A 23,598-nucleotide genomic window follows, 5' to 3' on the forward strand; every position below is an offset into this window, starting at 1 on the left:
TACACACACTAACTAGGACAACGTTAACTGGAAAGAAACACTGCCCCCTTCATGTGTATGATAGTATATTTTTTTCTTTTTTTCTTTCTTTTTTTTAAACCAATGCACAAAGTAAGCTGTCACTGTGTCCTATTCACCAGTTTAGGAAATTGATTGGTGGGTTGAGTTTGTGAGAACATACCAAAGGTGAGTAACATCTTCTGCTTTTCTTTTTTGTTGCTTTTAACTTGATTCATTTAGAACTTGAAGATTGTACAAGAGCGCCTGTTTCAAATCATTTACAAAATAGTTTTCAGACACAAATTATTCAGCGTCTAATATTTATTAGATGCTGCAACACATTTATTCCAATAGCCTGTAGTCTACTTTTTAAAGCAAACTATAAGGATGTATTTGAATTCATTGTAAAAACCTGTTTTACCTGATAGACTATTGAATGTTTGCTTTGCGAGTGCCTCCTTTAACTCTTCTGTCATGAGTAGCTCTCGTTGAACACCTGGAATATACAATAAGTATATTTCTTAGTCTTTATTGCCATATTTTGTGAGATTATAAAAAGCTTCAATTGAATTAACAGCTTCATTCGTTAGTTGGTTTGTTTTAAAAGTGTATCCAAGTAGAGAGTAAGCAAAGATAAGTGTATTCATCGTAGTGTAATGTGAACAGTAAAACAAAAATCCAACCAACACACCTACTATTGTACTTGATGCAATTTTTGATGGGCACACCCCATGGATGGATTGTATTTCTTAATTAAATGTATTTGAACTTTAATGGATAATTTGTTTTATATTTCGACAGCAAAAACTTTACTTTTTATCAAAGTGTTTTGTTTAATGTCTTTCCAAATTCTAAACATAGCAAATGTACATCACTCAGAGCATTTCCATGCTCGAGATTATTCTGATTTCTCAAATAACTGGGCTCAAAATATGCAAAAAAAAAAACTTAATCTGATCTTTGTGGTTATGGTGTTAGGTTATTTTTAAAACACATACAATTATAATATGATTCATCACGTTTCCATTACAATATGTCTGAAAAGTAGTAGGAAGAAGTAGAGCTTATTTAATCCTACCCCTTTTGGTTTTATAATAATTTATTACATGTTTGTTTTTACTTAATCTAACTGTAAACAAATTAGAAAAGTGAGTAGTAAATACATATTAATCACAAAATTTTTTCATAAATAGCTAAGTAAGTTAGTTTGTGATTAAGATGATCACATTTTTCAATAAGGTTTAAAATGTTTTTCAGGATGGTTATTCTTTGAGTATAAACAGTTTCCTAAAGTAAATCATAACAGTGCATTGTTTGTCTTTTTTTGCTAAATCTATTCCATAATTTAATTCCACATGCTGATATGCTAAAGTTCTCAAGTGGTGTACGTGCGTACAGATGTTTTAAATTACATTTCTCTCTAAGGTTATAGTTATCCTTTTTATGTAGTGAATAATAGTTGTACATTCTTGGGGAGCTGCAAATGCACCAAATCCTTAAATTTAAAAAAATGTGATTCACTAAATAAATGGTTGGAATGTTCTTGATAGCCAATGTTGTGTATTATTCTAACCAACCGCTTTTGTAACACGGTTAGTGAATGAAGTGTACTTTTGTAGTTATTTCCCCATATTGTCACACCGTAACTCAAGATATTGTAACACCAGCGAGCAGTAAAAAAAAATATCAATCAGAATTGGCTGTATTGGCCAAGTATGTTTGAAGTGATTTTTGGTCCACAACATATTTAGCTTTATTCATTTTTGAAGTGTTATTTGCTACCTAATGTTGTATGTTTTTTAATGAGATTTCCAGATAATTGTATCAGCTATTATTACAAACCTACATTAGATTTAGAAAACTGGTTTCTGATTGCATAATCAAGTTGTGTTAAAGTTCCATTTACAATTAATGTACACCCTCCACCATTTTACATAAAATTTGATATAAGATACATGAAAAAGTAAATGGACAGCAGTGGTTCTCAAACTTTTTTCACTAAGAACCACCTCAGAAAACACCTGGCTCTCCAAGTACCACAATAATGACCAACATTGAAATACAGTAGCGTGGTTGGCATAAGTATTCATTTTAAACAAGGGTTGTATTTAACAAGTATTTGTAATATCGTTGGCCACTGTAATATCACATACACTGCACAAACGTCAACAATGATACTCCATATACAGAACATATTTACAGACTTATTGGGGTACCACTAGTTTTACATACACAACAGTTTGAGAATCTCTGTTATAGAGAAAGTGCTTATTTGTTGAGTGAATTTAACCAGTGCTTATAGAGCCACATTGATCACAGTTTTGTGAGGACTTAAGTCGTGTTGAGGTGGTCAAACAATTGCAGTATAGTTTTGGCTCTGGGAGGTGGAAAATAGGGAATTTAGAGTTTCGGCAGGCACTCAAAACACTTTTTTTTTTCTGCAAACTCTTACTGTGTGTCCTTTGATTGTTTTGTATGTCCTATGTTCAGATGAACAATAACAAGAGAAAAAGGAGTGAAGATATCTACACACTACACAGTGACGGCATCCCCGCTGACACGCTCAATAAGGTGAATATGCTCGGCTCAAATAATGTTTAAATGGTAAATGGGTTTTACTTGTATAGCGCTGTGACAGTTCTCCAGCCGTCATCATGTGGGTTGCAGTGACGATCGATGCAAGACGCATTATAGCAGGTTTGACTTTGGTTTATTGTTTCAATAAACATGTCTTCTTGCCAGTCGGTCGCGCCAATTTCAAGCGTGCCGGCTCTTTCTGCTCGTCGCGGCGCGCCTTTTAGTGGCCGGTAGCTGCGTCCTCCGCGGGGGCTCATCTTGCTCTGGGTCGCTCTCGTCGTGTTGGTGATCTTCGTTGTCTGATGTTTCCTCGCCTACTTCTGCCACGATTGTTCCTCCTTCTCCCCTTTTATACTGCAGTAGAAGATGCAGAGATTAAGAGCTGGTGTGTCGATTACGCACCTGGCTTGGCTTGCTGCCGCGTCGCTCCGAGTGCGCCCTGCCTCTCCTCTCCGCCGCATGCTCCGCCTCCTGGCCGCCATCTCGGGTAGGACCGCTGTCTGTCCTATCCCGCTGTCGGCTCCGTCTCTCCACAAGCGCTTTTCTACCTTTTTAGGGAACACACAGCGCTTTGACACTATTTCCACATTCACCCAATCACACCCACATTCACAAACTGATGGCGGGAGCTGTCATGCAAGGCGCTAACCAGGGCCAATCAGGAGCAAGGGTGAAGTGTCTTGCTCAAGGACATAACGGACGTGACTAGGATGGTAGAAGGTGGGGATTGAACCAGTAACCCTCAGATTGCTGGCACGGCCACTCTCCCAACTTTGCCACACCGTCCCCATTAAAAAATTAAAGTACTTATTCTTTACAGTAGTAGAGTCAGTCTTTAACATTATGTAAATTGTATGACTCCTATTATGCGAGGTATTCTTTTTATGACATTGACTTCCATCTCACATACTCTGAACATTATGGTTTTGTATTTGGTATTTAAAAGGCAAGGTAGTTTGCTTCAGCTTAGCCTGCTAATGTTTGTATCTGCCTTAAGCAGGAAGTACAGTGTTCTTTTCTTGGCGACCTGAAGGATTTATAATATTGTAAATAGCAAGACAGTTATCTGAGATATATACATTATTTTAACAAATAATAGTCTTGAATAACACAATTAAACCGCAATAACCTTTTCGGCAAAAAATTTGTTTTTTTAGATGAACAAGTTGTCCTCAGGTCAAATTGTTCTTAGGGTTATGCGTATTTGCTTTTTCAATGTGTATTTCACTTCTGTTTTAAATGTTATTTTTTAGTCTGTTCTTTGCCTCTATTTATTTGTGGTGCACAGCCCTTTGTTCTTCAACTGTGGTTGTTTTTAAAGGGCTTTGTAAATTAAGTTTGTATGGTATGGTATAGGTCAATTGTTAATTGATAATGTGATAAAATACATTAAAGGGGAACTGCACCTTTTTTTAGAATGTTGCTTATCGTTCACACACGTTATGAGAGAAATGACGAGTGTTAGGCATTCTAAATATTAAATGCGGTCAAAGTCCGCTTACAATGGAGCCTATGGGAGCCTCTCAATTCTGCCTATAAAGCCCCTAAAAAAAGGTTTTATATACATGATGTAAGTATATATGTAATGTAGTAACGGGCACGTTTATAATAACATTTAATATTTATGCATTTTGATCATTTTAAGCATGCACGGTGCATTAATTTAAAAAATGCTTCACATTTTTTTTTAGTTTTTTTTATTCACGACTGATTATTACTCACTGCAGACTTCATTAGAGCCAACAAACATAATAAAAACATCACTTAGTGTACAAAGTCTGCTGTCATTAGGATGTCGACTTCTAGACTGTTCATACATTCCCATTTAGGTAAAAAATGTCTCACATTCCTCGCGAAGGAATGGGTTGTGGGGTGGGCGAGCAGGCCAACCGTCTTTTAGTCTCATTCTGGCCATTTCCGGGTCCTAAATGGCTGTCAAAGTTTACAAACTTGTCAGATTCTCCTCAGCCATCTACTTTTCAGATGAGAGACATGATTTATGATCTACAATAAACTTCAAAGGAGCGAGGAAGCAGTATACACTCAATGATATAAACATAGGGACACACAGAAGTAAACACGTCGCCTCTATAAATAGTTTGTCTGCGTTCGCGCTAGTAATAACAATACCACTATCCATCCATCCATTTTCTACCGCTTGTCCCGTTCGTGGTCGCAGAGGGTACTGGAGCCTATCTCAGCTGCATTCGGGCAGAAGCAAGGGTACACCCTCGACAAGTCGCCACCTCATTGCAGGGCCAACACAGATAGATAGACAACATTCACACTCATAATCACACACTAGGGCCAATTTAGTGTTGCCAATCAACCTATCCCCAGGTGCATGTCTTTGGAAGTGGGAGGAAGCCGGATCACCCGGAGGGAACCCATGCAGTTACCGGAAGAACATGCAAACTCCACACAGAAAGATCTCGAGCGCAGGATCGAACCCAGGACCTTCGTATTGTGAGGCAGATGTACTAACCCCTCTTCCACCGTGCAGCCCACAATACCACTAATACTTGGTTAATATTCAAGTCACGAAATGTAAATGGAGTATTGCTGGGGCTTTTTGGATAGTTATTCACATGATTTTGTGAGCGGAATAGAGGATCTATTGACCACTGACTCCACTGTAAGCGGACTTTTATATGAGTTTATTTAAAATTTAGAATGCATTCAAAAAAATCCATTCGTCTTTGATAATTATTGTGGAAGATAGGCAAAAAGAAAAGTGCACTTCCCCTTTAAGGTAAAAAGTAAATGCCATAAAAGACTTACATGCCGATGTCTAAGCTGACTGAAACAGCAGGTACAACAAGTCCAAAAATGCTTTGCGTTAAAGCCTGTAGTTTGAATCAATTTTGAGAGGTTTTTGTATGACATTAAGACTCCCACATCGCATACTATGTAAAGGTGTGGTTTAAATTGTGTTTACCTAAAAGGCAAACTACTTTGCTGAGGGTAGTTTGCTTAGCCTGATAATATTTGTACGGTATGTGACTTAAGCAGAAAGCACAGTAGTCGTTGAGGGACCCAAGGGTTCATTATAAGGTAAATAGCAAGGCGTTTCACGGAAAAAAAAATGTTTTGTATTAAATATCTGTGTTGGGTGAAACAATTATACCACAATAGGATTTGCGCAGAACATTTGTGTGGGTTTTTTTGCAGTGGACATAAGGGCCAAGTTCAGAAGAAATAATTTACAATGTTAACCTATTTATTGCAGTATGTGCTGTCAGCTATAGTTTTAACAGTTATATTAAAACACTTGGATGTGAACTTGTTCTTTGTTTGGCCACAGCACAATGGGATTCATAGTTGCATGGTCTAAGGAGGACATAGTACAGTAACCAGTTATCAAATTTAGTTCATTTTCTTTGGTACTTGCACATGTAGTTACAAATGCATTATATTATCTTGATTATATCTTGAGAGCATATTTTTTAAAGCTTAAATATGGGTAGTGGACTCACTGATGCCATTATTTTGCAATCTACAGATGGAGTCATGGCAGAGGAATCAAGTAAGGTGTGGCGTGTACAGACGAGAATATGTGGGAGGGTAAAATACGGTATATTCATAGCAAGGACAGAGAGAGAAGTGGGGCATGAGAAGACATGCCTTTTGGAAAACTACTGGAATGTTTCATACGAGGACGCAATTAGCTTTAGGAATAAATGGGGAACATAATAAAAGAGCAAAGCAATGAGATACTTTGCATGAGCTGCAAATAATTGATAATATGATCATTGTTTTAGACTGGGTGACTGTACCCTAAAGGCTAGAAAGGAAGCTCGCCAACAGTAGCAGGATGTGATGAAACTGGTCCTGTGCCATCCTGTCACTGTTGCAATCAGAACAGTGAACACACACTTATCGTAAACCTTTTTTGTGTCAACCTTTAGTTCTAGAATAACAATTCTTCAAGTAAAACAAATTATAGCTGTAGTTTTTCATACCTTATTAACCTATCTTGCAAATTAGACTAATATCTAACTTTTTTACTCTTCCTGCTCTTATAAAACCGTACAACAGCACCAATGCAGCAAAGAAAATGTATCAACATAAATTATTTACGTTTAGAATTTGCTGAATTATTATTTTAGCATTTTTAGTTACGGAGCCTTTGTTTTGTGAGTTCCCGTCCTTGTTTGGTTCAAGTTTATGTGCAAAAGCCTTTCTGGCTTCTAGAGGAAACAGGAAAAGACGAGTGGATTGTTGCTTCTGTCTCTAGGTGGTCGTAACTATCCATGTTTTCCTGCACGTATTAAGCTTGTTTTTATAGCAGAATGTATGAAACACAAACAAAAGTAATTTGCTTTTCTCAATGTTACTTTCATATCTACAATATTTTATAATTCAAAAGAACGCAGTAGCTTTTATTTGTGTCCATCGAGAAGATTTTGTCTATTGAATTGAGCAATATGGTCGCAAACATAACAACTCATGGGTGGAATTAATTTAACTAAAGGATTTTGACCTTCAAAATGTTTTTTTTTTTTTTTTAAACTAAACTACCTGCAAAAAGTCTAAACACATGCCTTGTTTCTGATATTGATGGGAATATTTGAAATTTTCGTGAGTGCAAAAAAAGTTTTAAAAATGTATTTAAAATGTTCTCCTTTTATCTCTTGGCAGGTGAAAACTTACCTGAACCAGTTCACTTTGTCTCTGGAGGTCCTACAGAAAGTTTCGGCTCGACTGGAACGAGAACTGAAGCGAGGCTTGGGAAAACACTCCCATCACAAGGCATCCGTCCAGATGTTGCCCACTTTCGTCACGGCAACGCCAGATGGAACAGGTAACGTTTTCACAAACATTTTTTTTGCATTTTGTAAGATTTTTTGTGTGAATGGTAAAAGTTGCTGTTGGCAAGCAGCTTTTGTATCACAGCATACCATAGCCAACTGTAGCATATGCAAATATGCCTCCCAGTGACTGTGAGCAATATAAAAATGACATAAACAATCGGGCTGGGCGGTATACTGGTATTATAGTTAACACTATTTTAGAAAGCGATATATATTTGAGACAATACCGCCATACCGCTATCTTTGGCTGTGCATTTGTTACGACTGTTTGCTCTTCCCTGCACCTGACCGGCGACGCACAGTGCATCCTCTTTAGCTCACCCTCGTCCTATGCGTGTTTATGGAGGCTTCAATGACACACATCATACGCTGCGTCATAATTAAAAATAACAGCAATAAATACCATTACAACTGTATTCCTAAAACAACCGTATTGTAGCTGAACCTTTTGTCCAAAGTTAAAATGTCCAAAGACATGTTTTTGTTGTTGTTGTTTTTTTGTTCATTTTTTTAAATAGTTTTTGCCCATCTTTCGTGTTCTGTTTACTTTTTCAACAAATGTCAAAGCGGCACAGCAGTTTTGACCTGGCTTCTCTGTGGTAGGAGATTTCAAACAGTTATTCTCATGTTGGAACTAGTAGCTTGTTTTTTACCTCCTTATTTAAACATTGAACATTATCTGGAATGTAATCACATGACTATTGAAAACATATTGCATTTTAAACATAGTATTTATTGTTTGTATATGATTATTTATCGTACAGTTAAGACAAATATTTCCATATAATATTAATACATTATTTCTTCCTATCTTATTATGAACATACTTGATTGTTGGTTGTGTCTTTTACACACACACACACACACAGTCTCCCAAAGTCAAATCTACTACTTGCTTCACTTACCTACTTAAATGCAGTTGGCTTTCGGCCACCGGCCCAATTTTTTTTAAACCGATATGGCCCCCAATTCAAAAAGTTTGGAAATCCCTGTTCTAGAGTGTCACACAAGTAATGATAAAGACCATAATGAAGACTGAAATGAGGTCACAAATTAAATCTTGTTTAGGGCCACAAAAACCCTTGCATGACACGAAAATAGCTCCCCTTCTTGAATCTGTTGAGTAATGGTGCTGCCATTAGGTGCATATGGGAGAAGTAAATGCACCCATAACAAATGAGAGACAATGGATTGTTGCTCCTTGCAGAAAAAGGCGACTTCTTGGCTTTAGATCTTGGCGGGACAAACTTCCGGGTGCTCCATGTACGAGTGGTGGAGGAGGAGCAGAAGATGCTAAAGATGGACAGTCAGATCTGCGCCATCCCTAAGGAGATGATGCTGGGAAGCGGTGAACAGGTGAATCACTGGCAGTGTTTAACATAAGAGGAGTATTGTTGTGGCTAGCATTAAATGTTGGTCTTGTTCTCTTTGTTCCCAGTTGTTTGACCACATCGCCACCTGTCTATGTGAATTTCTGGCCTCAAAGAATCTGAAAGGGAGACGTCTCCCTCTCGGCTTCACCTTCTCCTTCCCCTGCGATCAGAAGAATATTGACAAGGTGTCACACACTGAAGATGTATTTCTTGAAAAAGAGAGCAAACTGAAATGAGTAGTAAAATTAACAATTCTGCAATAAAATTAAATAAAATACATTATAAATTTACAAATAAAAATCCCAGAAAATTATAAAAAGTAGTACTAAAAACAATTACAAAAAGGGAATAAGCGATAGAAAATGGATGGATGGAAATCAAGCTTTTTGGTTGAAATACAGACAACACTATAATACATTACCAATATAATATTGTAAAATTTTAGATTTCTTTAGCACTTTTCAAAGTACCTCTCCTAATGAATTAATAATTAAAAGAAATAACAAGGGATGTATCAATTGGGCTTCACTGTGGAAGAGGGGTTAGTGCGTCTGCCTCACAATACGAAGGTCCTGCAGTCCTGGGTTCAAATCCAGCCTCGGGATCTTCCTGTGTGGAGTTTGCATGTTCTCCCCGTGAACGCGTGGGTTCCCTCCGGGTACTCCGGCATCCTCCCACTTCCAAAGACATGCACCTGGGGATAGGTTGATTGGCAACACTAAATTGGCCCTAGTGTGTGAATGTGAGTGTGAATGTTGTCTGTCTATCTGTGTTGGCCCTGCGATGAGGTGGCGACTTGTCCAGGGTGTACCCCGCCTTCCGCCCGATTGTAGCTGAGATAGGCGCCAGCACCCCCCGCGACCCTGAAAGGGAATAAGCGGTAGAAAACGGATGGATGGATGGATGTATCAATTAACCTTTTGGGCAAATTTTTTTCTATTCTAAAACTGAAAACATAACACATTTTTATAAAGCTTATTTTGTTGAAGTTAGGATTTTGTAGTATTGTTGTTAATCAGATTTATTAAATTTGTGGTATTGAATACTACATACAATTTTTTGACAAAAAAAAATACTAGTGCACAATAACTAAATAAAAGAAAAACTACTACTGGCCCCCTTTTTAAATCTACTCAATGGTCTAGTGCAGTGGTTCTTAACCTTGTTGGAGGTACCGAACCCCGCCAGTTTTATATGCGGATTCACCGAACCCTTCTTTACTGAACGACCCCTCAGTCACACCGTTTTTTTAGCAAGCACGCCGGTTTTTTAGCAAGAAAATTAGAGGTAATATTGTTTGGGGGTATCCATAATACGCTGTTAGGGAGAAGTTTTTATTTACACGATAAGTCGGATGTGTCTTTACCTTTATGGCGGAGGTTCCGCCGAACCCCTGAGGCTGACTCACCGAACCCCTAGAGTTCGATCGAACCCAGGTTAAGAACCACTGGTCTAGTGGTTAGAGTGTCCGCCCTGAGATCGGTAGGTTGGGAGTTCAAACCCCCGCCGAGTCATACCAAAGACTATAAAAATGGGACCCATTACCTCCCTGCTTGACACTCAGCATCAAGGGTTGGAATTGGGGGAAAGATCACCACAAATTATTCCCGGGCGCGGCACAGCTGCTCCTCTCACCTTCCAGGAGGTGAACAAAGGGAAGGGTCAAATGCAGAGGACATATTTCGCCACGCCTAGTGTGTGTGTGACAATCATTAGTACTTTAACTTTAAATATTTTGGGTTTTGCCCTCAAAGCCTTCCTGTATCCAGAGACATATTCCCTGACGTTGCCAACAATAAACAAGACAAAAAAAAATTTTTGTAATCATAAGAAAAAACTAAAATATTTATCTACCCGTTATTACTCTTTAGTTAGGTACCTAGTTATCGACAGTATCGACAACTGGATCGATCACCCCTACTTTGCATTGTAGTTTTAGTGGTTAGCGTCTTGTCTCATCCTGCTCTGTCTGTCTGTCTGCAGGCGGGCGCAACATACATTAATTTATTTTTCACTATATAATATTGTAAAATTTTAGACTTCTTTAGCACTTTTGAAAGTACCTCTCCTAATGAATTAATAATTAAAATAAATAACAAGGGATGTATCAATTGACCTTTTTGGCGATTTTTTTCTATTCTATAACTGAAAACACAACACATTTTTATAAAGCTTATTTTGTTGAAGTTAGGATTTTGTAGTATTGTTGTTAATCAAATTTATTAAATTTGCGGTATTGCATGTTACATACAACTTTTTAACAAAAAGAAAAATACTAGTGCACAATAACTAAATAAAAGCAACAATTTCTACAAGCCGCCTTTTTAAATCCTTTGGGTTTTGCCCTCAAAGCCCTCCTGTATCCAGAGGCATATTCCCTGACTTTGCCAACAATAACATACACGACAAAAAAATTATTTTGTAATCATAAGAAAAAACAAAAATATTTATCTACCCGTAATTAATTACTCTTTAGTTAGGTACCTAGTTATCGACAGTATGGACAACTGGATCGATCACTCCTACTTTATATTGAAGTTTTAGTGGTTAGCGTCTTGTCTCATCCTGCTCTGTCTGTTTGTCTGTCTGTCTGCGGGCGGGCGCAACATACATTATTTTATTTTTCACTATGGAGATGAGGATTAAGTATATTAAAAGCAGCTTTGAACTGTGGCTAGACGAAGCGTTCGTTGCAGCTTGCTCTCAAATTTGAGCTGGTGTTTTGGCAAGACATGCACCCCTTTTTTGGAATTCATGCAACTCCTGCCTGTGTGTAACAAGGAATATGGAACTGTAATTGTGTCTTCCTTAGCATGCATCCCTTATAAAGGAATATTTTATCCAAGTACAATTTAAAACATGTAAGCACTAGGACACAGCTGTGCTAATGATCGTCTGGGCTCAGCAGTTAATTAGCTGGTAAAACCCATGATTGGGAATCGGGACATCGCTATAAATAATGTTACAGAAAATAGAGTATGCTTTGACATGCACACAAAAACAGAAACATGATAAAATAATTGTTAAATAATAATTAAAAGCCATAATCCATAACATGCACTTTTTTATAATTCTGTCTGTTTTATATTTTACAGTGCATTTTGATTCGTTGGACCAAAGGCTTCCGGTGCTCTGGAGTGGTTGGAAAAGATGTAGCAGGGCTACTGAAAGAAGCCATACACAGAAGAAAGGTGAGTTCATTCAGTCAAAAAAAGATTGTAACTTTTAGTTGTGTAATTAGTCTAGTGTTGATGTTTAAATGAAAAATTAAGCAATTACTTGGGCAAGTAGACTTTGGGTAATAACCAACGATAAAGAGAACTCACAGCCCAACTAAGCTCCTGGCTTTTGCTCTGCACATCTGTAGGATGATGAGGATATCGGTTCCATAGCTATGGTAAACGACACTGTGGGCACCATGATGAGCTGCGGCTTCAAGGACCAAAGCTGCGAGATTGGCATGATCATCGGTGAGCTTGCATTTACACCAGATATACATTCAGCGGCCACTAAAGACAAAAGTGGTGTCTATTGCAGCAACATTTTCTATCCCTAATAGCAGCAACTACTATGAAATGTCCTGCAAAGTTGTATGATAATGATAGCTTGATTGATCGCTCAGTTTTTTCGTCTCTTAACAGCGGCAGCGCATTCACTGACGCACGATCATGGTCACACATCCCTCAATTCTATTTGAAACACAATTCCATGTCTTCTCCCTTTGTTTAAAGAGGATCTTCATATTTTTAGGAATTTTTCACAATCATTATGAGGGACAAGAACACACGTCTTTTTTTTTTTACGATTTCAAATACGATAAAAAACGCTTGAAAGATGCGGTTAATGGGAGTCCCCGTTGTAACTTTTAAAGCCCTCTAGAACAACTTCAAAATCCTCCAGCAATGTTTTCTATACACAATGCAAGTCTATATATAATGTAGTAATAGACACGCTCATAGAACTATGTAATATGTTCAATAATTACCGTATTTTGATCATTTTAAACATTTCCGGGACTGATTTATTCCGCGCATTGATTTCTGTTTCCATAGCAGTGCATGTCTGACTTCTTATAACATGCGTGTTCTTACTTCCGGAATCAAATACAAGTGTTTTCTAATCATGGCAGACTTAGTAACAGACAACAAAGATGTCTATGTTTGGACAAATGAGGATTTACAACCCTATACTTTTGAAGCTAAATATATTACTGCTTATAGAAGCGAGCACGAAGGAAGAGTGAGACATTGGAGCAGACTGAAGCTAGGAGAGGGGGATAAAAACGATTTTGACGCAATAAATATGAAACTTGATACATTGGCCAGTTTGTACACTAAGAGATACTAAAACTAATACAATGTATGTGAATATATGCTAAACCATCTATAAAAAACATCCACTTATTATCTTTATGTTATAAGTTGCAAAGTAAATCAGGTTAACTCAAGATTATTTTTAAGATTATTTTGTTTTTATTTATGATGTTTTTCGCTTTCTCGTATTTTTATACATTTGTAAAGCACTTTGAATTGTCTTGCGTACATATTGTGCTCTAAAATAAACTTTCCTTGTCTAATCTTACCTACTTGAGATATTACATTTATTTGTATGTGTATTTTTACTAATACTTAACAAATATTTTGGGAGGCATTTAGCACACCTAAAAACTACCATTTGCAATTGTGTAGATATGTTAATCATGACAAGACACAAAAAAATTAATCGAAGACCAAATACAGTAAGACACATGTTTGGTTTGCAGGTGTTATTTTTTGGAAGACTAGGACCAGTTAAAAACCATTTGTTATTTTTTGTTAAAAAACAGCTTGAAAAACAGCCTGTAAAAGATTATTTTTGGGCAAACCTCAAAAGGGTTCAGCGTGACATTTTCTCAGCTATGCCAACTAATGGCAGAGATGCTTGTAACTCAAATTTTTGTTTGTAACTTAAAGCATAACAGTTAGCAGATAGCTCTTATCTCATAACACTCTTAAGTTGGTTCACTGTCAAGTTCATGTACCACTGTATTTATGTGTTAATTATTAGGCCATCGTGCCTTTTTAATAAAATAAAAAAGAATCATCCATGCTTGTTCTATTTCCCAAAACATGCACTGGTCAAAAAATCAAGATGGCCTCAAATTTAAAATGCCTGCAAACCTGCATATAGTAGCTACTTGTCTGTTGTTGCTCCTTTGCTGTTTCCCTTATGTGGTCGCTATAGACAGGTTTGTCTGTATTACAAGAGGTCCATGACATTTTCAGATGAAATGTTTGTCTTTTACAGGCACGGGTACCAACGCGTGCTACATGGAGGAGACTAAGAACGTGAAGCGCATCGAGAGCTCGGACGGACGCATGTGCATCAACACCGAGTGGGGGGGCTTCGGAGATAACGGCTCACTCAAAGACATCCAGACGGAGTTTGACGTCATTGTAGACAAGACTTCCATCAACCCCGGCATCCACACGTACGTTCAAACGGGGAACTCAAAAATGATGTAATATAGGAAATCCCCACGATGCAGGATACACATATTTCACACAAAAAATTAACAGCAATACTTTTTTCAAACAACATGTTTATCCTTGTGGAGATGAATACGAAAATATGTCTGCTGTTGCTGTGCAGCTTTGAGAAGATGATCAGCGGCATGTATTTGGGGGAGATTGTGCGTCTGCTGCTGGTGAAGATGACTAAGGACCATTTGCTGTTCAAGGGACAGACATCGGAAGCGCTGTTGACACCGGGCAGCTTTGAGACAAAATACATCTCGGACATTGAAGAGTGAGTAGGACTCTGGGTCATGTTGTTTTGTTTTGTTTTTTGTTTTTGACACAGTACCTCTCAAAAGTACTTTGATTAAATCTCCTGAGGACATTACATACTTTGATGTACTTTTGGAGTAGTTCTTGTGCTGTTAGTATAGCTTTTATTTTCATTCGGACACTAATGTTGTGTGTTCGGTTATTTTAGCCGTACACTGACTACTCTAAAGTATATTCAAGTTTTATTTAGTATTGTACCGTGAGAAGTTAACAATAATACATTTGTAATTAGATGCTAATCCACACTATTTTGATCACATTTGTATCCTTAATATAGGATATTTAAAAAAATAATTTAGTCTTTGAAAACAAACACTTAAGAGATTAAAGCATCTCTCTCTATGACCTTCAAAATCAAGCCCTTAGCTGCTATCCAGTGGTCAGGTGAGAAAACTACACTCTGGTCACATATTTATCCTTACTATAGGAAATTTAAAATAATAGTTTAATCTTTAAAAACAAACACTTAGGGATTAAAGCGCCTCTACCTATGACCTTCAAAATCAAGCCATTAGCTGCTATCCAGTGGTCAGGTGACAAAACTACACTCTGGTCGCATATTTGTCCTTACTATAGGAAATTTAAAATAATAGTTTAGTCTTTAAAAACAAACACTAAGAGATTAAAGTGTCTCTATCTATGACCTTCAAAATCAAGCCATTAGCTGCCATCCAGTGGTCAGGTTAGAAAACCACTAAATACTGTAAATGTTTCTTTCCTTTCAAAATAGTAGTGTTTTTATGTTATTGACTTTCACAACTCCCCTGTGAATGTACAAAACCCATGATAATTGTTTTCAATATGTCCAAACATGTTCACTGGTACTAATACTGAACATCCTTATTAAATATGGCATGTTGTTATGCTTTAGTTAATGTACTAGAAATAGATCAATCAATAAATCACAATGCATTTCAAGTGTAAACTTGCAACTTTTGTTTAAAGGGGACCTATTATGCAAAATCAACTTTTTATGTATTTGCAATCTGCAAAAGTCCCAAAACTTTAAAATCAAACCGTGGCGGCATTGCGTAGTTATTTACAAACAATATTGTCTTCCTTTCATACTTCCTCTAAACGAGCCGTTTTGAATTTTCTCTGTTCTGTGATGTTTTTCACACCGATGACGTCAGCGGGTTATCCATATATGATATAAATTTACCCAAAGTGCTTTGCGTTATTCCGCTATTTTAGTCTGACGCTGTTGTCAATTAGCTCTTTCTTTTTCGCTATCCTCTTGTTGTGGGGCAGTACATGCACATGCATCATCCGCTGTTGCTAACACATTAGCGTATAGTACTACTTATATCTATCAGTACACTTGATATGGAAGCGCTAAAACATGGCTGACAGCTAGAATACACTTTCGAAGTGCCATCCATCCATCCATCTTCTTCCGCTTATCCGAGGTCGGGTCGCGGGGGCAGCAGCCTAAGCAGGGAAGCCCAGACTTCCCTCTCCCCAGCCACTTCGTCCAGCTCTTCCCGGGGGGTCCCGAGGCATTCCCAGGCCAGCCGTGAGACATAGTCTTCCCAAAATGTCCTGGGTCTTTCTCCCCCGTGGCCTCTTACCGGTCGGACGTGCCCTAAACACCTCCCTAGGGAGGCGTTCGGGTGGCATCCTGACCTGATGCCCGAACCTCCTCATCTGGCTTCTCTTGATGTGGAGAAACAGTGGCTTTACTTTGCGCTCCTCTCGGAATTGGAGGCACGTAAATAAGACCGCTCACAAAATGGCACATACTGAAAAAAATGTTAGAAAGTGGCTGGAAGATGGTCTGTAAAACAATCTATGCAACATTTTGACCAAAGAGCCATCATTCCATGTTATGTAGACCACAAGGAAGTGTTTTAACTGTAGGAAGAAAATAATATGACGTCTTAAAAAGCTGTTACATAATAATGTAATTTTCCATTTAGGAATAAAAGACTTAATATTAGCATTGACTGTTCCCAAACTTTTAAAACTCGTGTAAAAATAATTGACTGTAAATGAAGCCCATGGACTTTATTAAATTGAGATTAGAGAATAAAATGTTAACAATTTTGTCAAATGAATCACTAAAAATAGACGGAGTAGATATTGAAAGGGTAAAAGAAACCTGATTTTTGGGAGTATTAATAGATAACAAAATGACCTGGAAATCTCATATACAAAACATACAACATGAGGTGGCAAAAAACATTTCAATAATGAATAAAGCAAAATACGTCCTGGGCCAAGAATCGCTTTATATTCTCTACTGCTCGCTAGTGTTACCATATCTGAGTTATTGTGCAGAAATATGGGAAACAACTACAAATGTGAGCTACATTTGTTAACTGTGTTACAAAAAATATCAATTAGAATAATACATAATGTTGGATATAGAGAACATACAAACCCTTTATTTATTGAGTCAAAAATATTAAAGCTCTATGATTTGGTAAAATTGCAATCAGCTAAAATGATGTACAAAGCAAATCATAACCTGCTACCAAAGAATGTACAACAATTCTTCTCAACTAAAGAGGAGAAATATAACCTTAAGGGAAAATCTAATTTAAAACATTTGTATGCACGTACAACACTTAAAACCTTTAGCATATCAGTATGTGGAATTTAATTATGGAATGGATCAAGTAAAGACGTTAAACATTGTACTGATATGATCCAGTTTAAGAGGCTGTTCAAATTAATAGTGCTTACAAAGTACAAAGAAGAAGAATTATGAGAAACACTTTCAACCTTATTGAAAATAAGATATTCTTCCTCTCAGTATGTTAATAATGAATGAATTAATTAATTACATATTACAAAACTGTTGTATTACTCATTCCTGGATGTCATTTTACTATAAAAAAGGTCAGTAAATGAATGTATATATTTGTAAACGATCTTGACGTGGAAAAGGGGTGGGATTAAATAAGCTTTGCTTCTTCCTACTCCTTTTCGGACATGATGTGATGTGAAATGATATGAAATTGTCTGATGTATTATGTTGTAAGTGAGTTCATGTTCAAAATAAACTAAGAAAGAAAGAAAGAAAATGAAAAGGACATTACATATGGTACATCATGTAGTTGCAATTATAATTTGGAAATCATAAATGCCATATTTGTGTCTTATCTTTTTAATTTAAGCTGAAACACAACACTTAATTTACATGCTGATTCGTTAATTGGTTTATGTATTTCAAATCATTTGTGGTTGTGTAACAATGTGTATGCTGTAAAGGCAAAATCATTTAAAACATTTAAACTTATGACGTGTTGTAAAACTTTTGACCGGCCATGTATGTGTTGTGTTTATGACTTCCTATTTGCGCTCCACTTCAGGGAGGACGTCGGTCTGCAGAACGGAAGCAGAATTCTGACCAAGTTGGGTCTGACATGGGACCCGATTGACGTCCGCGTGGTGCGTCTGGTCTGCGACACCATCTCCTCGCGCTCGGCTTGCCTCTGCGCCGCAGCCCTGGCAACCCTCGTCAACCGTATTCGGGTCAACCGTGGCCTGGACCACCTCAAAACAACTGTGGGGATTGATGGGACCGTTTACAGAAAACACCCCAAGTAAGACACATTATTATTAAATAAATACATTGTGTGAATTATGACAAATATTTGTAGGGATATCTTGTCTAATAAAAATGTAAATTATCTATATAAGAACTATTTATTATTGTATTTTAGTATTGCTTCTTCTAGTTTCAGTGAGGAGCTCCAGGCCACAGTCAGCCTCCTGGCCCCCAAGTGTGACATCACCTACCTTCTCTCGGAGGATGGCAGCGGGAAAGGTGCTGCCATGGTAACGGCCGTGGCGCAGAGGCTAGCTCGCCAGTCCCGACTGTTAGAGGAGAGTGACGGCGAGGACAGCGACGAGGAGGACGAAGACTGATGAGGGCAGACACGCAAAACACTTTGCACCACATTAAATAGGTTCATATATTCTGTTTCAAATTGGCTGGGAATAAAGGAAATTCCGACTCAAAGGACTAAATTTACTTACTTTAGAGATGATTTATTTTGACGAAAACATTTGAATTTATTCAGAAAAACTATGAATCCTTAATATAATACAACGAATTAAATAGGCAATTTTTTTTATTCCATCCAATATTTTACTCAACTCAAAGAATATCTGTCAAAGGGGGTAGGAAAAACATTCTCTTTTTAAACATCTTTCTACAGGACTACTGAAATGAGATTTTCTTATTTAAACGGGGATAGCAGGTCCATTCTATGTGTCATACTTGATCATTTCGCGATATTGCCATATTTTTGTTGAAAGGATTTAGTAGAGAACAACGACGATAAAGTTCACAACTTTTGGTCGCTAATAAAAAAGCTTTGCCTGTGCCGGAAGTAGCAGACGATATGCGCATGACGTCACGGGTTTTGGAGCTCCTCACATCTGAAAATTGTTTACAATCATAGCCACCAGCAGCGAGAGCGATGCGGACTGAGAAAGCGACAATTTCCCCATAAATTTGAGCGAGGATGAAAGATTTGTGGATGAGAAAAGTCAGAGTGAAGGACTAGAAAAAAAAGACGAGGGCAGTGGGAGCTATTCAGATGTTATTTGACACTTTTACTAGGATAATTCTGGAAAATCCCTTGTTACTAGTGTTTTAGTGAGATTATATGGTCGTACCTGTACAACCTGAAGGTCGGCCCCGCACCTTTCTTCAGCACCAGTCAACGGGTGGTGGCGATGCCCATCTCTGCCCTTTGCAAGGGACCCTCTTCGAAACACGATCTTTTGAAATGATCGCTGCATAATACACTGTACTTTGGGTGTGTGGTCCAATCCAACCGTGTTCGCTTGACATCTCTGTTCCATAGTAAAGCTTGACTGTCATCTTTCGGGAATGTAAACAATGAAACACCGGCTGCGTTTGTGTTGCTAAAGCTGGCGGCAATACACCGCATCTCACCTACAGCTTTCTTCTTTGATGTCTCCATTGTCCATTGAACAAATTGCGATTGATTTGAATAGGCTATTTTTATTTATTCCAACCAATATTTTACTCAATTCAAATATCTGTCAAAGGGGGTAGGAAAAACATTCTCTTTTTAAAAATCTTTCTAAGGGAAAGTTTAGCTTTGTGGTGCATGCTTTTGCCTCCTTCTGGCCTCAAATGGTAACTGTAGCTTCATGTGCAGTCTTATCAATTGGTGCTGCACAATCATCCATCCATTCATTTTCTTCCGCTTATCCGAGGTCGGTTTGCGGGGGCAGCAGCCTAATTAGAGAAGCCCGGACTTCCCTCTCCCCAGCCAATTTGTCCAGTTCCTCCCGGGGGATCCCAAGGCGTTCCCAGGCCAGCCGAGAGACCTAGTCTTCCCAATGTGTCCTGGGTCTTACCCGTGGTCTCCTACCAGTCGGACGTGCTCTAAACACCTCGCCGGGAGGCATCCGGGTGGCATCCTGACCAGATGCCCGAACCACCTCATCTGGCTCCTCTCGATGTGGAGGAGCAGTGGCTTTACTTTGAGCTCCTCCCGGATGACAGATCTCCTCACCCTATTTCTAAGGGAGAACCCCGCTACCCAGTAGAGGAAACTAATTTTGTACGCTTGTACCTGTTATCTTGTCCTTTCGGTCATAACCCAAAACTCATGACCAGAGGTGAGGATGGGAACTTAAATCGACCGGTAAATTGAGAGCTTTGCCTTCCGGCTCAGCTCCGTCTTCACCACAACGGATCAATACAGTTTCTGCATTAATAAAGACGCTGCACCGATCTGTCTGTCGATCTTACGATCCACTCTTACCTCACTTGTGAACAAGACTCTAATGTACTTGAACACCTCCACCTGGGGAAAGATTTCTTCCCCAACCCAGAGATGACACTCCACCCTTTTCCGGGTGAGTACCTTGGACTCGAACGTGGAGGTGCTGATTCTCTTCCCAGTCGCTTCACACTCGGCTGCGAAACGATCCAGTGAGAGCTGAATATCCTGGCCCTATAAGCAGTCAGGACCACATTATCTGCAAAAAACAGAGACTTAATTTTGCAGCCACAAAAAAGGATCCCCTCAACGCCCTGACTGCGCCATAAAAGTTATGAATAGAATCGGTGACAAAGGGCAGCCCTGCTGGAGTCCAACCCTCCGCAGTGCGGAACAAGCTCTGACACTGATCATACAGGGACTGGGCCGCTACAATCAGACAGTCTGATACCCCATACTCTCTGAGCACTCCCCACAGGACTTGCTGAGGGACACGGTCGAATGCCTTCTCCAAGTCCACAAAACACATGTAAACTGGGGAAACTCCAACGCACCCTCAAGCACCCTGCCGAGAGTATAGAGCGTGTCCAAAGTTCCACGAACAGGACGAAAACCACACTCCTCCTTTTGAATGCAAGGTTCGACTATCCGACGTAGCCTTTTCTTCCCCAACCCCAGCGAGGTGACGTTCCACGTCCCAAGAGCTAGTTTATGTAGTCGAGGATCAGACCGCCAAGTGCCCTGCCTTCGGCTGTCGCCTAGCTCATGCTGCACCCGACCTCTATGGCTGCTCCCTTAAGTTGTGAGCCCAATGGCCGGGGAACACACATTGCCTCTTCGGGCTGTGCCTGAGCCCCATAGGGACAGGCCCGGCTACCCGGTGCTCACTATTGTGACCTACCTCCGGGCCTGGCTCCAAAGAGGGGCCTGTGTGAGCCCTGTCCGAGCAAGGGAAATCTGAGTCCTTGTTTTTTAATTTCCTTAAAAATATTCGAGCTGCACAACTTTATCCAAGCAATTCTATTTGTATATTTTATAGGGGAATACATTTCACAAAACACTTAATTTCAGTCAGCGTTTGCGTCACAAAGGTTGTTGATGTGAGCTTTTATTCCCTTCATTCCTTACATTAATGGATTTCTGTATGTTTTGGTACCATGAGAGAGAAATCCATCCGTTGGTGTGATAATGATGATGAATGAGTGAATATCACATTTGAAGTGAAACCATTTTCAAAGGAATTCTTCTCAAAGAAAATAAAGGTGAAAATGATCCGTTCCAGGGTCAAACTATTTTATTTTTTTAATCTATGGGCAATGTTCTCATTTTTTGGCGGGGTGTTCCCAAGATGGTGCTGCTGTAGTGGCTGCTGGTTGCAGGAGCTCTGTGTTCTTGTGTATCCTCCTTTTGTTTTCGGGACTACGCAACAAGGGGTGGCACTCTTGTGATTTTTGCGGTGCTTTTTGTGAACTTTTTGATCTGCGTCACTCCAGACGACTTTGCACTCATCCGCACAGACTGGAAATTGGCCGAGAGCTAGTGTGCGGCCTAGGACAGAGTCGGTTCTCTTGGTTGCTTTGTTGGGTCTGCAGACGATGGCGTGGAGCACTGCAGAGGCCATAGCTGTGTATGTGGGGGTTGAAATTGTGTTTTTGTTATGCGTTGTTGGTCGTCTATGCATGGTGCAATCGTATGTGCAAATGTTTTCGTTGTTTTGGGGTTTTTTTAGAAGCTGTACGTAGAAGTGGCAGCTGGTTGCAACAGCTTTGTGCTCTTAATGTATTTGAAGTCCTTTGTATTCTTTGATGTTTCCCTCTAGTTTTCATGTTTTTAACCTTATTTTTGTGGACGTTTTCTGTATTCGCACTGCAACCATATAATTTCCCTATTCTGGGATGAATAAAGTATACCTTAGCCACTCATAATCTAACATAATATCAGGCAGACAATCACATTAATCGTATATTTACTCAATTTATTCTGACCATACATGCTACTATACCTTAGCAGCGGATGGTCACATGACACACTGCACCGTTTTCTATATCAGTTGTCAGGTCAATGCAAACGGCAGTTTAACGATGTGCCCGCTGGCAAATTTCACTTCAAAATACACCAAGATGGGATTTTAGATAAAACTTGTTATCATGTTGTGAGCAAATAAATGATGTGCACTTGAGTGAAGCATTCAAAAGTGTGCCTGTTTGACATTCTTGACAATAAAATTACATTTGCATCCAAATATTGTGCTCTTTTTTTATAAATTAATGTAAATTTTGAAAGCGAATCAGATTTTAAAAATGTATCATTTGATGCACCACTTCTTTTGTATAAGTTTACTGAATTCTCATGTTAACAACCCCCAAAAAAACTGCAACATTTACTGGGATTTTATATAGAAACAAGTCTTGCTTTTATTTTACTGTGAAACAGAAATTGGTGGAAACAACCTTTTTACCTGTTATTGACAATGGAGATGTGTTGTACATGAATGCTAAAGCTGGTTGTCTCCACAAGCTGGATAGTGTGTACCACGGTACACTGAGCTTCATCACCAACTGCGCTCCCCTTACTCACCATTGTGTCTTATACTAAATGGTTAACTGAACGTCTTTATGTGCTCGACGCCTCAATCATTGGTATGTGTTCATCTACAAAACCATTCTGGGTATCACTTCATCTTATCTATCTTGTCTTTTACTCAGTGGCCTAGTGGTTAGAGTGTCCGCCCTGAGATCGGTAGGTTGGGAGTTCAAACCCCGGCCAAGTCATACCAAAGACTATAAAAATGGGACCCATTACCTCCCTGCTTAGCACTCAGCATCAAGGGTTAGAATTGGGGGTTAAATCACCACAAATGATTCCCGGGCGCGGCACCGCTGCTGCTTACTGCTCCCCTCACCTCCCAGGGGGTGAACAAGGGGATGGGTCGAATGCAGACGACAAATTTCGCCACACCTAGTGTGTGTGTGACATTCATTGGTACTTTAACTTTAACTTTTAACAAAGAAACAAGGAAGTCACAATCTTCGTTCAATCAATGTTCTGCAATTTGTCGTCCCCAAAGTAAGAACTGAACTGGGCAAGAAAGCATTTAGGTTTTTAGCACCGAAGTCTTGGAATGACCTACAATCCAATCTTCAACTTCAAACGCTTGTTACATTAAATGAGTTTAAAGCTTCTGTGAAAGGATTCCAGTCTACCTTCTAGGGCTGCAAATCTTTGGGTGTCCCACGATTCGATTCAATATCGATTCTTGGGGTCGCAATTCGATTCAATATTGATTTTTTGG

The 23,598-nt window shown here is 38.9% G+C and overlaps 1 protein-coding gene across 1 annotated transcript; it reads left to right on the forward strand.

Annotated features, from left to right (window-relative positions):
• The first annotated feature begins 55 nt into the window (after nucleotides 1-55).
• On the forward strand, nucleotides 56-22,548 carry LOC133551749 (hexokinase-2-like). The gene is made up of 11 exons (XM_061898787.1): nucleotides 56-186; nucleotides 2,491-2,571; nucleotides 7,219-7,381; nucleotides 8,599-8,747; nucleotides 8,830-8,949; nucleotides 11,860-11,955; nucleotides 12,132-12,234; nucleotides 14,051-14,234; nucleotides 14,396-14,551; nucleotides 17,910-18,143; nucleotides 18,279-22,548. Exons 2-11 carry the CDS (start codon nucleotides 2,491-2,493, stop codon nucleotides 18,466-18,468), a joined length of 1,476 nt encoding a protein of 491 aa, XP_061754771.1. The 5' UTR covers nucleotides 56-186; the 3' UTR covers nucleotides 18,469-22,548.
• The last annotated feature ends 1,050 nt before the right edge of the window (nucleotides 22,549-23,598 follow it).

This window comes from Nerophis ophidion, linkage group LG04 (genome assembly GCF_033978795.1).
Source record: "Nerophis ophidion isolate RoL-2023_Sa linkage group LG04, RoL_Noph_v1.0, whole genome shotgun sequence".
Taxonomy (NCBI): domain Eukaryota; kingdom Metazoa; phylum Chordata; class Actinopteri; order Syngnathiformes; family Syngnathidae; genus Nerophis; species Nerophis ophidion.

Coding starts and splice junctions, on each gene's coding strand:
- LOC133551749 (XM_061898787.1), top strand. CDS start 2,491: ATGAACAATAACAAGAGAAAAAGGAGTGAAGATATCTACACACTACAC. Junction 7,382..8,598: donor GGCAACGCCAGATGGAACAG/GTAACGTTTTCA, acceptor TGCTCCTTGCAG/AAAAAGGCGACTTCTTGGCT. Junction 18,144..18,278: donor GTTTACAGAAAACACCCCAA/GTAAGACACATT, acceptor TGCTTCTTCTAG/TTTCAGTGAGGAGCTCCAGG.